Source organism: Rhinolophus ferrumequinum, chromosome 4 (genome assembly GCF_004115265.2).
Source record: "Rhinolophus ferrumequinum isolate MPI-CBG mRhiFer1 chromosome 4, mRhiFer1_v1.p, whole genome shotgun sequence".
In the NCBI taxonomy this organism is placed as follows: domain Eukaryota; kingdom Metazoa; phylum Chordata; class Mammalia; order Chiroptera; family Rhinolophidae; genus Rhinolophus; species Rhinolophus ferrumequinum.
The window spans coordinates 8,909,592-8,925,714 of NC_046287.1; the positions used below are offsets into that span (position 1 = coordinate 8,909,592).

Here is a 16,123-nt window from a genome sequence, read left to right on the forward strand (position 1 = left end):
TCAACCTTTGAGACGCTGGTCTAGGGTCTCTTGCCTGCGGGACCTTCTCAACACTCCCTGCCGACCTCAAGACATCTTAAGGTAAGAACATGAACCTCTGCCTCTATAGGACATCTCCTGACACCCGGGATAAGATTTACTGGCATTTAACATTCCCTCTCAAATCATCCCTTGTTCTTCTGTGATCTCACTGTACTCTGGGGACCGCAAACAGCATCTCTGCTGCCTGGCTCCACTCCCAGCTCAGCAGGGCTGCAAAAACAGCTCGGAGGGGGAAAGGCCAAAGAAGCGCAGCTCCTCCGGGGCACCACCCGCCAGGCCACCTCAGCCACCGCCAGGCAAAGTTTTCAAGGAGGACCAACATATTCCAGACTCACTTTACCTTAAGGAGGAAACTTGACCTGAAACCCTTTGGGGCTTCTGTTTTCTCTTTTTGTACTCTCTTACCCATTGGGAATCAAAAACGTCCTCTTGGCTTTCTGCACAGGCTACATACCCAAGCTACAAGCCTTGAGTACGTACTCTGTCCTTAAATATCTTTATTTAGAAGGCCACTATTATATTAAAAGTGCAATCAATTTCTGTGATGCCCAGAGTCGCGGTATACACCCCACTACTTTAAAGCATCTCATTATAGGCCACAGCCTTTATCGGCCTGTAGGCCAACGCGGAACATTCAGGCGGGGCCAGGGTAGGCGCCCACCCGGAGGCACCGGCCGGGCCTCCCAGGTAAGCAAGAATAATCCTGCCGTGCCTATCTCCCCACCCGCCTCGGAACTGGTCGTGTGGTGTCCGTGGCCCACGCGTCTGGGGGACGCCCCAGAGCAGATTGTGGGAGATGAATGGCGAAGGGACGCCTTTCTCTTCCTCCCTTTCCGATGGGCAATCAGCCCTCAGGCGCCTACACCCCCCTGGACTGCATCTTGAAATATTGGGACAATTTTGACCCTCAGACTTTGAAGAAACAGCGCCTGATTTTCTTTTGTTCAGAGGTTTGGCCTAAATACTCATTGGAGATGGGGAGACTTGGCCTTCTGAGGGAAGTGTTAATTACAACACTATCCTGCAGCTAGACCTGTTGTGCAGACAGGAGGGCACACGGTCAGAAGTTCCATATGTTCAGGCTTTTTTTGCCCTGAGGGACAACCCAGATCTCTGCAAGAAGTGTAAAGTTGACCCGGCTCTTTTGGCTGTGATCTCTTGCCTCCCTTCCCCCAGTGAGTCCCTTTTTAAGGAGACTCCTCCTAAGGGGACTCCTTCTAGGGGGACTCCTTCTAAGGAGACTCTCCTTAGGGAGACCCCTCCTAAAGAGACTCCTCCAAGAGAACTCCAGCGGGATCTTCCTCTTCTGAGAAGGACTTTTCAACAAACACCCATATCCTCATCCACCTATAAACAGGAATGCCTGTAGGTGGATGAGGTAACTGAAGGAAAAAACGTGACACTTTTAAAAAAACCAAACAGCTAATTCTCAAGCCAGTGCCCTTACTCCACTGCTCTAAGTCCTACAGTGACCACCCACAGTGAGATTCATTATAAGGGAAATAGCCTTTAGATTGGATTCCCAAAATACTAAAGTCATGATATCTCTGTCACAGAATTTGTCAAAAAAGTAGCTTAAATTAAATATCTAGGTATTTCAAAATAACAAAATACTGAGGTGTTAATTATTAGGTACATCATAAGTTCATCTATTTCTAACTTCTTGTCACACGAATGTTAAGAGAGAAATTCAAATCTGTTAATAAATATATCTTACATTTTATTACTAAAACCTATGTTTTTAAAGGTTGCCAAATATATTCCTGGGTTTGCCAGTGGAAGTGTTAATTGCTTGCTTTTGGTTGTCAGTATATATGTCACCAAAGTAATTTTCTATGTTTTATATTTTCTCAATCAGATCCTTGGTTACTCAAAAATTAAATCTAAAAACTAAGTTTTGCTAATAGTTAAGTAAACTTTTATATTGTAAAACTGCTAAAGTTCATGGGCTTTCCTCAGTATCAGCTATAGGCCAATATAAGGAAACTTAGCCTATTGTTTTTCCCTAACTGGCAGGGAATTCTAATGGTTCCGACCCACTGTTACATCCCTGATTAAGAGGCTCAGATCCTAAAAAAGGCCAAGAATTTGTTTAAATGTCTTTAACAACCAAGACAGAAAAACGAGGAATAAAGGAACAGTGAGACCAGAGCATAAGACCAGCGACATGCCAGACTTTTGGCCACAGTTATCGACAACCCAGGGCTAAAGCCACCTCAGGGCACCCCAGATGCCTCAGACAGAAAGCTCCAGATAAAAGAGCCTACTCTGGATATACAAGCCCAAATCACTGGATTCCTAATACTCCATAACAGCCATGCCCCCTATACAGACTAAAGGGCACTACAGGAGAGAGTACCCCTTGTTCTGAAGGGAGCAAGGACCAATTCCCTCCCCAAAAATGGCTGTCATTACTGTTGGGCCTGAAGTTCCCTGTGGCTCCTAAGCTGTTCTCATCACAGGGGGTAAAACTGGGTGACCCAGACGTGGTAAGCCTATTAATTTCCTAATTGATATAAAAGCCATTTATTCTGTCTCAACTGCTTACTCTGGACCTTTTTCCTCCAAAAACTGCTTTGGTTATAAAGATAAAGACAGTCCCCAGATTTGGGCTCATTTTACTCAGCCTGTTTCTTATTATTAGTCTATACCTTTAAAAAAATGTAAAATAAATTAAATTTAAGAAAGACTCGAAAATTATTTAAGTAAAAAACTAGACATTATAGCACGTGGCTGACCAGCTTGCCTCCCGGCCACAGCTACAGCTGCCACCCTAGTTCCCAAAGCCACCAAGCTCGCAATGGGGCAAGACTTAATCGTTTTCGTTTTTTTGCCCCACACCACATTCAAGGGCTGTTAAATGCTAATAAGAGTCACAGGCTCACTGATAGCCGCCTCCTGCAGCATCAGGACCTCTTAAAAGGTCCTATAATTCGGGGCGGCCCGGTCTGGTGGCTCAGGCAGTTAGAGCTCCGTGCTCCTAACTCCGAAGGCTGCCGGTTCGATTCCCACATGGCCCAGTGGGCTCTCAACCACAAGGTTGCCGGTTCAACTCCGAGTCCGCAAGGGATGGTAGGCTCTGCCCCCTGCAACTAAGCTTGAACATGGCACCCTGAGCTGAGCTGCCTCCTGGATGGCTCAGTTGGTTGGAGAGCATCCTCTCAACCACAAGGTTGCCAGTTCGACTCCCGCAAGGGCTGGTGGGCTGCGCCCCTGCAACTTGATACGGCAACTGGACCTGGAGCTGAGCTGCGCCCTCCACAACTAAGAGTGAAAGGACAACAACTTGACTTGGATAAAAGTCCTGGAAGTACACACTGTTCCCCAATAAAGTCCTGTTCCCCTTCCCCAATAAAATCTAAAAAAAAAAAGGTCCTGTAATTCGAATACGGACCTGCTCCACCCATTCTTACCACTTTCCTCCCAGAAACAGAGGAAGAATTAACTGCCAATAAGTTTTAATACAAGCCTGTACTGCTAAAACAGATGTACAAAAAAATAGCCCTAGACAACCCAGATTGGACGCTTTTCACTGATAAAAGTTCTTTTATTAAAAAGTAACATACAAAAGGCTCAATAGTCAAACAGCTTACTCAGTAACAAAAACCCTAAACGCCCCCTCACAGGCTATCCACGCCATAAGACAAAAGTTAGGACAAATCAGAGAAGCAGTTCTCAAACAAAGCTGCCATCGATTATCTACTTCTCAAACACAATCAAAAATATAAAAAGTTAAAGGGTTATGCTGTTTCAGTCTCTCTGATAATTCACAGTTAATTAAAGATTTCCAATGTTAAAGTGAAAACGGGATTCTTTGGTTTAGATTTATTCTTCCTTACTAACCTGGCTTCCTAGCTTAACAGGACTTAAAGAAGCCTTTCTCATATTTCTGTTATTCATTATTACAGGAATCATCTCTTGCCGCTGCCTACGGTGTATCTCTGCTTGTGGACCACTCACTAGCTGGCTATGACGGCCTCCAAAGCAACAAACTCCTCATCTGGATATGCTCATCTACCGGGGACCCTTAGATACACCTCTGGACAAGCCCTAGCTGCCGGCCTCTCTCTACGTCCCTCCTCAGCCTGAAGCAGCCAGAGCGGTCGGCGCCCCTATCCCCTAACGGCAGTTAGGGTTTCCTCTTCAGAGTGGGGATCCATACAGGAGAGTTAGCTTGTCCCTAGGTAGACAGGGAGGTCCCTGGTGGAATAAACAGACTGTTATATCCTAAAACTTCAGGTTTTGAAATCACTCCTTCGCTCCAGGACATAATGTAACAAGGCCTTGAGGTGAATCATAAAATTCATTTTGGCCTGACAAACGGAGCAGATCTGATAGATAAGAGTGGGTTACTTTGCTAATTCCTTTAGGATGGGCAAGGGGAACAAACCTGGTAGACGAATTTCAGTAGAAGGCGCCAGTTCCCTTCTTCAAACAAGTTCCCTTCTTCAAACCACTCCCGTTCCCCAAACAGACAAAGGGAAGGTATAAAGGTAGGAGCTTTTGCCTCAGTCATGGGGCACCCCCCATTCGGGACCCCCTCTCTCTCGGGAGCTGCAACCTCTTCTCCTGCTTCTAATAAACTATCCTCTTTTTAAAACTTTTTGCCTCTCCTGGTCCGTGTTTCCATTGTTCGGCTTCACGAGACACGATCCTGGCCCACACTCAGAAACTGCCGGCAGATCCAACATCACCTACATCACTTTCTCCCTCTCCTTTTGGAAGTGTGAGGGAATTTTACCGTGAGGACTGGTCAAGCTCCTGCAGGTAAATCACACAATATCTTGGGGTCCCTCTGTGAGTGTGTCCTCTGGAGTTAACTCTAGAGACTCCAGCCATTCATTCATTGTATTTCAGGTCTTCCTACCTCAGCACTGATTCCTGCAGCCGTTTCTGCTCCTAGGTCTCTGCTCAGGTAAGCTGCTGCTCCCTGTATTCGCCTGTCTGTCTGTGGGGACAGAGCCAGGGGTGCAGTTTCCAGGCTCTCGGCCTCACATGGAAAGGTGCTGGGTCAGGTAGTAAATGGCCATCAATTGTTATTGGATGGCCATCAGCTGTGGCTAGTTGGCCGTCAGCTGTAACCAGTGACCCATTGGCCACTAATATAACAGCAGTGGCTACACTAGCAGCAAATGGGGGGCTAGCAAGAAGATGGTGACTGAACTGGCAAGAGTGGATTGCAGCTAGCAAGTGAGGTTGGTTGGCAGAGAGAAGTGGACGACAGGTTGCAGATAGTGTGGCTTCAGCTTCCTGTGTCTCCAACCCAGCCTCCAGCGAGACTATAGTGGTATGACTCCCCTGTCTATGGCTCCGTGGGTGTTCCTTTTTGGTCTCACCATATCCTTCGTTCTTATGTGGGGAGCGGGACCAGAGACCTGCATGCCACCCCGCATGACACTGTCTCTCTAATTTTGGGAACAGCTGTTTGCCGTTACCTCCCCTTTCTTATGGATCCAAGAAGAGTTGTTGCTTTTCAGTCTATTCAGTTTTGTACTTGTTGTTAAGACAGAGACTGGTGATTTCTAAGCTCCTTATGTGCAAAACCAGCAAGACTTGGGGCCGGTTGAATCCCTGAGAGTTTGGCTAGTTTGAATTTCAGAGCATTGTTGGCCTGTTTTATTTTTCCAGAGGATTAAGGGTGGTAAAGATAGTAACATTTTAGACTATGAAGTGAATTCCTCTATCACAAGTGAGGAACAAAGGGATCCCCACATGAGGAAAATTCTGGTAGCAACTTATCTACAGTTGAGGCAGTAGCCTGTTTGCAGAGAAAAGCTTCTAACCATCCTGGAAACAAGAATGTGCGTATCCTTTTTGTGTGTGTGTGTATAAAAGGGGGAGAGGGAAGTGAGTACTTGGAGAGTCCACAAGCAGGAGAAGAGGACACAGAGGTTTTCAGATTGAAATGCAGACATGGAGGGCGAGTCCCAATTAGGGTGATCTGCGTGGTTTCTTAGTCCTGGCCTATAAGGCAGAGCAATAGTGAAAAAGCTAGGGATCCAGTTCCAAGAAGAGCCAAATAATCCCAGAAACCATCAGAATTGTCTTTCAGTCTCAGGAAATGGATAATTGGTGACGGTGTTAATACATTTAGGGGACAAAGTCTTCTCTTCAATAGTGATAGCATGTCCTAGATAATTCTCTTGAGGGGGCCAAATAATTGCATTTTGTTTTTAGAAACTGTATGTCCATTGTGCACAGAAGCTTGGAGCAAATGAGTTGTCATAATCAGGTGAGCAGAGAAGGTCACCTGCATATTAGATAAGGAAAGAGTTGCAGGGAAAGGTTAAATTGCTCAGGTTTGCATTTAGGTAACCTGAGGTAACTATTTAACGAGGTAACCTGAGTTTAACTATTTTATTGCTTGCAAACGTTGGACTAGCCAATATTCCTTGCCATTTGGATTCTTTACTGTGGGGGGAGAGGCCAGAGTATTACAGGATGTGTCAATCAGGCCTTGAATCATAGGTTGAAAAGTTTGGAGGGCTTCTAATTTTAAATATGTTATGGAAATCTTGGGAGTGCCATGGAAGGGTCTAGTTCTACTTCGAGAGTTTTGGCCTCCCAGGTTTGGCTTATGTCAGTGGAATGAGCAGCCCAGAGGGAGTCAGGTGTTTTAGTTAACATAGTTTGTACTTTAGTGTTCGGGGTGCTTTCCAGGCGCAAGAAAAGTCTGTTGGTTAATGAGAATCATGAAAGGGCAAACACACATAGGTGTGGAAGCAGGGGCTTCCAGGGTGAGGCACTTGGGAGAGCAAAAAATATTGATATCCTACTGGAGAGTAAATCTCTGCCCAGAAAGACGACTTGGACGGAGGAGCTAAGCAGAAAGCTATGCTGTGTAATGAGAAGTATCAGTGAGGCAAAGAGAGAGTTAGAGAAAGGCAAGTCGTGTGGTAGATTAAGTCCCACGGCAGGTATCGTATGTGTACTCCAAGGGAAGGAAATAAAAGGTATTTGTATTAGTTTTCAAGGGCCGACATGGTACTTTGTTCCATACTGCAGATGTGGTGGCTTCAACAAAAGAAACTTATAATCCCACACTTGTGGAGGCAAGAAGTCCAAGATCAAGATGTTAGCTCCTTCCAAAGACTCTGAGGGAAAGCTCTGTTCTAGGTCTTTCTCCTTGGCTTGCAGATGTCCATCTTCTCTCTCTGTCTCTCCACATCATCTCCCTTTTATGCATGTCCTAATTTCCCCCATTTGTAAGGACACTAGTCATATTGGATTAGGGCCCACCCTCATGAACTCACTGTAAACTTGGTTGCCTCTGTAAAAACCCTGTCTTCAAATAAGGTCACACTTTTAATTACTAGGGTTTTGGACTTCAATATATGAATTCTGGAGGAATAATTGTGTTAATGGTGAAATTGTTGCCCTTGTGTCCACCAGGATGGTGGCGGGATATCCATTGATGGCAATGATTATTACCCCTTGCACATTAAGAGTTAGTTTTTCACCAAAAAAGGAGAGTGTCTCCGAGGAAAGTCCTAAATGATGGTTTTTTAGTCTTTTTTTTTTTAGATTTTTTTTTAACTTAAAAAACAAAATTTATTTAAGTGTGTTTTTTCAGGACCCATCAGGTCCAGGCCAAGTAGTTGTGATCGAACCTTGTTGTTAAGAGCACTGCACTCTAACCAACTGAGCTAACAGCCTGCCCTGGTTTTTAGTCTCTTGTTCACTTTTGCATTTTGAGACCAGTTAATACCAAGGCTTACGTGCCTTTTCAGTATCTGTAATAATCTCAGTTTTGGAGGGAGCAGATTATCCCGGCATGTTTCCTTCAAATTAAGTTGTAGTCTTCAGTTTGCATTGTTTTGATTTGGCCTTTTCTGCAACAGAGTCCTTGTGATGTTCACCTAATGTACGTATTTCAGAGAGAGAGAGAAAGATCACCTCACTAATTTCTAATATGTTTTGAATAATATCTGTAATTTCTGGTCATAGCCTTAATGAAGCTAGCGACCAAGGTGGAAAGGTTTCAGTCATTTAGAGTGACACCAGAGTAGTCCTTCCGAACATTTTCTAAACTATGTCCATAGTTAAAGACAGATTGATCTCTTTGTATTTTGTAATCTCCTATCTTTGACCAATCAGTTTTTGAAGGAAGACAGTGGGAATGAATTCTAAAAGTGGTTTTAGCCTGTATGTAAGCCTTGGGGGTGTTCTGATTTATTTCATTGATTGTTTGCTTGAACAGTGGCCCATTTGGCTTTTCAAACAATAAAGTGGCATCTCTGGGACCCACTAGTGGTAGCACAAGTTGTTATAAATCATGGGTCCCAAGAGACTATGTCCTGAGGATCGGTATGAATTGATAACTAGATTCTTCCCTATTTTTATGGTGGTCCAGAAAAACTTTAAATAATAACATGTAATAAAAACTTTAATAATAACATGTAAATCTGAGCCAGATTAAGGATTAAAGAATATTTGCTTAGGGGTCCTGCCTGAGACTATGGACTCATGATAAAAGAGACAGTCGTTAAGAGACTGTACAGTTTGAAATAGACTGGAGACATTTTATTTTTCAGCCTCCTCATACCAACCAAAATAAGCTGACCATTGGTGAGCCAAGATCTTAGCATCCCAAGATTTGAGGGCACCTTGTAGATAGACAGGCTTAGGGAAATTCCAAGTGAACCAAAGGGGGCTATTGGAGTTGTAAGTTGTCTTTAGTAAAATCCTGCCATTTTTGGAGGTAACGATCTGAATTTTCACCTTAGTGGTGAAGCATATAATTGGTGGGAATTTTGAACAGCATTGAATAGTGGATTGAGAGTTTCCCATAATACTAAGGTTAAACAACAGCTAGCAACAAAACCAAACCTAGAGATGGCTGGAGGCAGTTCCTTACAAAACAAAACATAGTCTTATCTAGCATCCAGCAATCACACTCCTTGATATTTACCGAAATGAGTTAAAAACTTATGTCCATGAAGAAAACCAACACATTTTATAGCAGGTTTATTCACTATTTCAGAAATTCAAAGGAAATAAAAATATTATTCAGTAGCTGAATGGATAAGTAAACTGGTATATCCATACAATGGAATAATAATAAATATAATAATAATAAAAGAAATGGCTATCAAGCCATGAAAAGACATAGAGAACTGAAATGAATATTGCTAAGTGAAAGAAGATATCTTAAAAGGGTACACATTGTATGATTCCAACTATATGACATTCTGGAAAAGGTAAAACTATATAGTCAGTAAGAAGAGCACTGGTTCCCAGTGAGTGGGGAGGAGGAAACATAAAACAGATTGAACACAGAGGATTTTCAGGGCAGTGAAACTATCCCGTATGATACTGTAATGGTAGATACATGATATTATATGTATTTTTTTCAGAACCCATAGAACTGTAGAACACAAAGAGTGAATGAACCCTAATATAAATATTTTAACATATATCACTATGAGTTTATCACTTGTAATAACTACGTATACTAACGCAAGCTGTTCACAGGAGAAAATATGAGGGGGTGGACTATATGGGAGTTCCTTGTAACTTTCTGCTAAATTTTCCAGTAAACCTAAAACTATTCTTAACAATAAAATCTATTATTTTAAGAAAATCAAAACTTAAAGGCATCTCTGCAGAAACCTGCAGGGTTTAAATTTTTTTCCTACAGGCTCATGATTTTAAATGAGTGGGTACTTCATTTTTCATAAATGCTAGAAGAAAAGCTAAAACTTAGTGAACCTTTAGATTATAGATACTGAGTAAGTACTTTATTGTTTTACTAATAAATGCGTATGTATTCAGAAAATAATATATATCCTATGCAATTTATCTCATTTAATTGTCACATAACGCTATGAAATACTATTGTTATTCACATTTTTTAAAAACACAGGAGACAGTTCTAGTATTTATCAATTGTTTACCAAAAACAATTGATAAATACTAGAACGGGCATCTAATCTGGATTCCTAACCGAAAATTCTACCGTAACACCAAATTGGAGATAATTAGCGATTTCTAATTCGGTCAGCTGAAACAACGGCCGAGAAATCTCGCGATACTATTGAAACTACTACTCCCACCATGCAAAGCGGCTTGTGCCTATCTGCCTATGTCCGTGGATCGGGCGGCCCGGCATGCCTCGAGGCGCGAAAGGCTACCTGGGCACCGTAGTTCTCCTGGACACATAGCGGTATCGCCAGCGCTGGTGGCCGCAGCGCTCTCGGTTCTCCCGGGTCCAGAGAGGGTGAACCGAGACAGAGAAAGGGCGCGGAACGGGAAGAAGGTGAGTCTGCACGGTGTATGCGATAAAGGGAGGTGGCACCGCGGCACAAGGTTGAATTAGGTAAATGGACTCGTGCTGCTATCTCTCCGGAGATACCGTTATCTTTGGGCTGGCGAGAGTCCGGTGAGGAGCCATAGCCTGGTCCTTACACCAGTTCTCACCTCAGCACCGCGGCCATCTCCACCATGCAGTCTCGGGAAGACGCTCCGCGCTCTCGCCGCCTCTCCAGTCCCCGTGGTGGGAGGCGGCCCAAAAGGATTCACAAGCCCACGGTTTCAGCTTTTTTCGCGGGCCCTGAGGAGCTGAAGGACACGGCCCATTCTGCAGCCCTGCTGGCACAGCTCAAGTCCTTCTACGACGCGCGGCTGCTGTGTGATGTGACCATCGAGGTGGTGACGCCTGGCAGTGGGCCTGGCACGGGCCGCCTCTTCCCCTGCAACCGTAACGTGCTGGCTGCCGCGTGTCCCTACTTCAAGAGCATGTTCACCGGCGGCATGTACGAGAGCCAGCAGGCAAACGTGACCATGCACGATGTGGATGCCGAGTCCTTCGAGGTGTTGGTCGAATACTGCTACACGGGTCGCGTGTCGCTAAGCGAGTCCAACGTGCAGCGCCTTTATGCAGCCTCGGACATGTTACAGCTCGAGTACGTGCGGGAAGCCTGTGCCTCCTTCCTAGCCCGCCGCCTTGACCTGGCCAACTGCACCGCCATTCTCAAGTTCGCCGACGCCTTCGACCATCACAGGCTGCGCTCACAGGCCCAGTCCTTCATCGCCCACAACTTCAAGCAGCTCAGCCGGATGGGTTCGATTCGGGAGGAGACCCTGGCAGATCTGACTTTGGCCCAGCTGCTGGCCGTGCTGCGCCTGGATAGTTTAAACATCGAGAGTGAGCAAACGGTGTGTCACGTGGCGGTGCAGTGGTTGGAAGCGGCTCCCAAGGAGCGGGGTCCCAGCGCTGCGGAAGTCTTCAAGTGTGTCCGCTGGACACACTTCACTGATGAAGATCAGGATTACCTGGAAGCGCTGCTAACCAAGCCCATTGTGAAGAAGTACTGTCTGGACCTTATTGAAGGGGCCCTGCAGATGCGATATGGTGACATACTGTACAAGTCTCTGGTGCCAAAGCCAGAGTGCAGCAGCAGCTCTGTTGTTTCTGCAGCAGAAAATCCACCCCAGAGGCTGGGTGTGTGTGCCAAGGAGATGGTGATATTCTTTGGACATCCCAGAGATCCCTTTCTCTGCTGTGACCCCTACTCCGGCAATATTTACAAAGTGCCGTCACCTTTGACCTGCCTTGCTCACACTAGGACTGTTACCACCTTAGCTGTCTGCGTCTCTCCAGACCATGACATCTATCTAGCTGCCCAGCCCAGGAAAGACCTCTGGGTGTATAAACCAGCCCAGAACAGTTGGCAGCAACTTGCAGATCGCTTGCTCTGCCGTGAGGGCATGGATGTGGCATACCTTAATGGGTACATTTACATCTTGGGTGGGCGAGACCCTATTACTGGAGTTAAATTGAAGGAAGTGGAATGCTACAGTGTTCAGAGAAACCAGTGGGCACTGGTGGCTCCACTACCCCATTCTTTTATCTCCTTTGACTTAATGGTAATTCAGAACTATCTTTATGCTCTCAACAGCAAGCGCATGTTCTGCTATGACCCTAGCCACAACATGTGGCTGAAGTGTGTTTCTCTTAAGCGCCATGACTTTCAGGAAGCCTGTGTCTTCAATGACGAGATCTACTGTATCTGTGACATCCCGGTCATGAAGGTCTACAATCCAGTCCGAGCAGAATGGAGGCAGATTAATAATATCCCTTTGGTGTCAGAGACCAGCAACTATCGGATCATCACTCATGACGAAAAATTGTTGCTGATCACCTCTCGCACCCCACAGTGGAAAAAAAACCGGGTGACTGTGTATGAATATGACATTAGTGGGGACCAGTGGATTAATATAGGTACCACATTAGGCCTCTTCCAATTTGATTCTAACTTTTTTTGCCTCTCAGCTCGTGTTTATCCTTCCTGCCTTGAACCTGGTCAGAGTTTCCTCACTGAGGAAGAAGAGATACCGAGTGAATCTAGTACTGAATGGGATTTGGGTGGATTCAGTGAGCTGGATTCTGAGTCAGGAAGTTCAAGTTCTTTATCTGATGATGATTTGTGGGTACAAGTAGCACCTCAGTGAAATACACAGGATCAGCAGGGTTTGTTGTACATAGGTTGAAACATTAAGGTGGTTTCACTGCTTTGGAAAGTATCTTAAAGAAATACCTGTTCCCTTTACTGTAGGAAAAGACAGTTGGTTGATTTCAGGTTTGGTTTAGAAAGGGTTTTGTTTGAACTAATGTAATTTAATGTTAGAGAATTTGAGCACTCCAAAAACAACCTATTTAATAATTTACTGTTCTAAAAGTCTAGTATTGATTTGTTCAGTATGTTTGTTAGATTATGCTGATTTAGTTTTCTACTGTTAAATCTTACATTCTGTTTAGTGCCACAAATACAGTAACTTGAATTTTAATTTTCATAATAGAAAACTTATTGGATAGGAATTACTAGATAGGGTTTTGAAAGTATATTTTTCTTCAGAACAGTGTAGTAGATTTCCAAAACTTTAGTGGGTTTTAACAAAGTGTGTTCTAACTTAAATACAGTTTGCTAAGTTTTAGTTTAGTTTTCTCCCTTTTTGAGAAGGAAAAAAAATGCATATATGTTTAATGTGACTGAATGTTGATTTCATTTGAAATACTGTTCAGAATGGTCGTAAACTCACTGGTAATAATAATAATAATAATAATAATAATAAACAGGAGTCTACTGTTTGAAAGGAAATTTCAGTTTTAAATTTGTAATATAAAATGTGTATTTGCAGATAGTGACCAATTTTCCATCTGGAAAATATTCCATTCTAGCAGTGCCACCAATCATCTACAAAGGTTAAAAAACCAATTCAGTGACGTCCTTTGTAGCTTCATATTTTTTATCTATACTTGGTACATGCTTCCTTGAATCAGAGGAATGATCCTTTTTTTCACTGGACACAATTGTGTAAATTTTTGTCCATTGTCTTAAAAAGTTTATGTGATTTTAAAAATATTTTGGCTGTATAGTTTTGGTGTTCATCCTAAAAGATTTTTCAGCAAGATGTGATTATTCTTTACTGTTTTGTGAGGTAATACTGGTTTTTAAAATATGTATAAGCTAAGAACAGTATTTTATTGATTAGTAGTTATTGTATCTATCAACTGTAAAATCAAGGGCCAGCAGAGAACTTTAAAACTTTTAAGTATAGAACTGTTTTGTGTAGCGTTGAGATATTCTGTCAGTTTTGTAAGTCACTAAATGTTATTATCATCTTAAAGGTATTTTTGTATTAAAAGTTTACAGTTAAATAACACAAGTGGACGATGGCATTTGGGGCCAGTAGTAAAAGTATATTTCGTCTAAAATATTTCCCTAAGCAGTGCTACGTATACATGGTTGTTTTATTAGGGTATTTGTATCTGCTCTGTGTTTCTCTGAACCATGCTCCAGTCTATGTTTCTGTTCGCGTATGTAAGCGAAAGTCCAGAAATAGAGACTAAATCACGTAGCACTGACATTTTTAAATACAAGGAAATATAAATGCTTACCACCTGAGGGTTTACTAGATCTGGTCGTTGTTATACATGATAAATGACCAGATGCTTAGAGTGTATAAAATTTTCTATACCCTATTAGAATTACCTTCCTGAATCTTCATTCAATCACATGCTAATTCTTCGTCTGTCTCTGTTTATTCTCTGGTGACAGAACGCTGACATTTCCTACCCCTGGCAGAGTGCTGAGGAGTCTGCTCTCAGGTGGGAAACTAAATTTTTGAATGAAATACCATAGGATAGACAGAGAGAGGGGGAGACACAAAAGGTTTTTTTTTTAAAAAAGTCTTTGATCAGTTTTTATCGGCCATTTGAAGATCCTACAAAACATTCCTATTTAATACTTTTAGTAAAATGTTTGTCCTAGGCAGCAGAATGTATTCATGCCTTCAATAGGTCAAACATACTTTGAGTTTCCTAGGGCTAAACTTTGTTACATTGGACATCAGAGTTTTTATAAGCATTGTTTTTAACACAATGCTGCTTCATCGTGTCATTTGGGGCCAAGTTTTTCTTCACCAGTAACTTATTTTGATAGCTTTTTGTTTTGTAAGGTTGCAATAGGACAGTAATGATTACATGCAGATTAGCCATCTGCAGAATTAAGGTATGCAACCAATTTATAAAAGACAAATTCTCCAATTTGTCATTTTCAACCTTTAGTTGAAGCCTAAGCTAAATGGTAGTAATATCTTCGTTTTACAAAGAGGTTTTCTTGGGAAGAATTTTGGTTTTGTGATCTATTTGTGAATTAGGGAATAGATGTTAACCATTATTTTATAATAAGCGATTTGTATGTAATTAGTTACAAATAAAACTGGTACTAGAACCCAGACTTTTTGACTTTTTAATTCAGTGTGTCTGCTGAATGTATACAACCCTTGCTTGTGCAATGAATGACACAACTAACAGTGTTGAAATCCCATCTTGGCAGGAAAGCACCTTGTCTCAGTTTTTCAATTAATCAGTATATATTTTAGCAAATTCTAGATAGTGTTGTTTGCAGGACTGTTATTTATAAGATTAAGAATGACTTTAACTATCTTTTGTATCTTTTCCTATAGTCTGAAATGCTCAAAGAACCCAAATTTTTGCGAGTTCTTTTTGGTTTAAATGATAAGTGGCATTAGGGTTTCCAAAAGGATGAAGTAGAAATTAATTTAGCAGTTAGCTTGAATGGATTAAATGGATTAAAGATTGAAATTAAGTTATAATAGCTCTTTAAATCATTTTTAGTTTAGTTGGGATTTTTAAAAAAATTGTACCTGATCTTGTTGAGAATCTGGGGAACGCTTTTGATCAATTCCCCTAAAATGGCAAATATTAATTATTTTATAATTTCCATGATTTATGACACTTCTGAAACTCATTCAATGCCAAGGAAGAGCAACTTGTGACAGTCTCTCCTTCCCATACCTGCTTAAAACGTTGAATACCTTTTTTATTATTCTAACTTTAAAGGGACATTTGTTACAGCAAATATGATAAAGCACGGAAATATTAGGCAAAATTATATATAGAAAACGTGAGTCAGTATAAACCCAAGGAGATTAATATTATTGTTTAGAACAAATGAGAGGTTCAATATCTACAAACCAATTTAATAGTAATATAAAAAATTAATAGTAATAAAAAGATACTGCTCCCAGAAGCTGCCAGACCTCAGAATACCATGGGGACAATAGGTTTTATGCAAATTAGGGAGAAGGACTCCTCCTTGATTCTGAGCTATTTGTCACCCAGGTCTGTTTCATCAAGCTTCCGTTCCTCATACCTTTCACCTTGAGGATGCATCCTTCTCAAGGTGCACCTCATACCTTTCTCCCTGTCCAAGGCACAGGGAGAGGAGGGAACAGATGGTTTGCATAACATTCCATCTATACCTGAGACATAGTTTCTCTTAAAATAACCTGCTCTGTGGAGTCCCCTCTTTCTAACGGAGTCACACTTATATTCTCACCTCCAAAGCTAAAATTATGCTTAGAACCACTATGAGTATATCTCCATCAGGAATATTCTTTTGGGATAAACTATTTGTTAACTCTGGAAACACAGCTAAAAAGGACTTTATGTAAATGTTAGGCAAAGTTTCTTCCAAAACAGATAAGCTTGTGCCTTAAAGAAAGAACCAGAACTGTCAATTGTAAGTAATACCTTAATTTAGATCATCTTAAG

The 16,123-nt window shown here is 42.2% G+C and overlaps 1 protein-coding gene across 1 annotated transcript; it reads left to right on the forward strand.

Moving 5' to 3' along the window:
• Window positions 1-10,217: 10,217 nt before the first annotated feature.
• On the forward strand, window positions 10,218-14,224 carry LOC117021025 (kelch repeat and BTB domain-containing protein 6). The gene has a single exon (XM_033103729.1). The coding sequence runs from the start codon at window positions 10,486-10,488 to the stop codon at window positions 12,493-12,495; it is 2,010 nt and encodes a 669-aa protein (XP_032959620.1). The 5' UTR covers window positions 10,218-10,485; the 3' UTR covers window positions 12,496-14,224.
• Window positions 14,225-16,123: the final 1,899 nt, after the last annotated feature.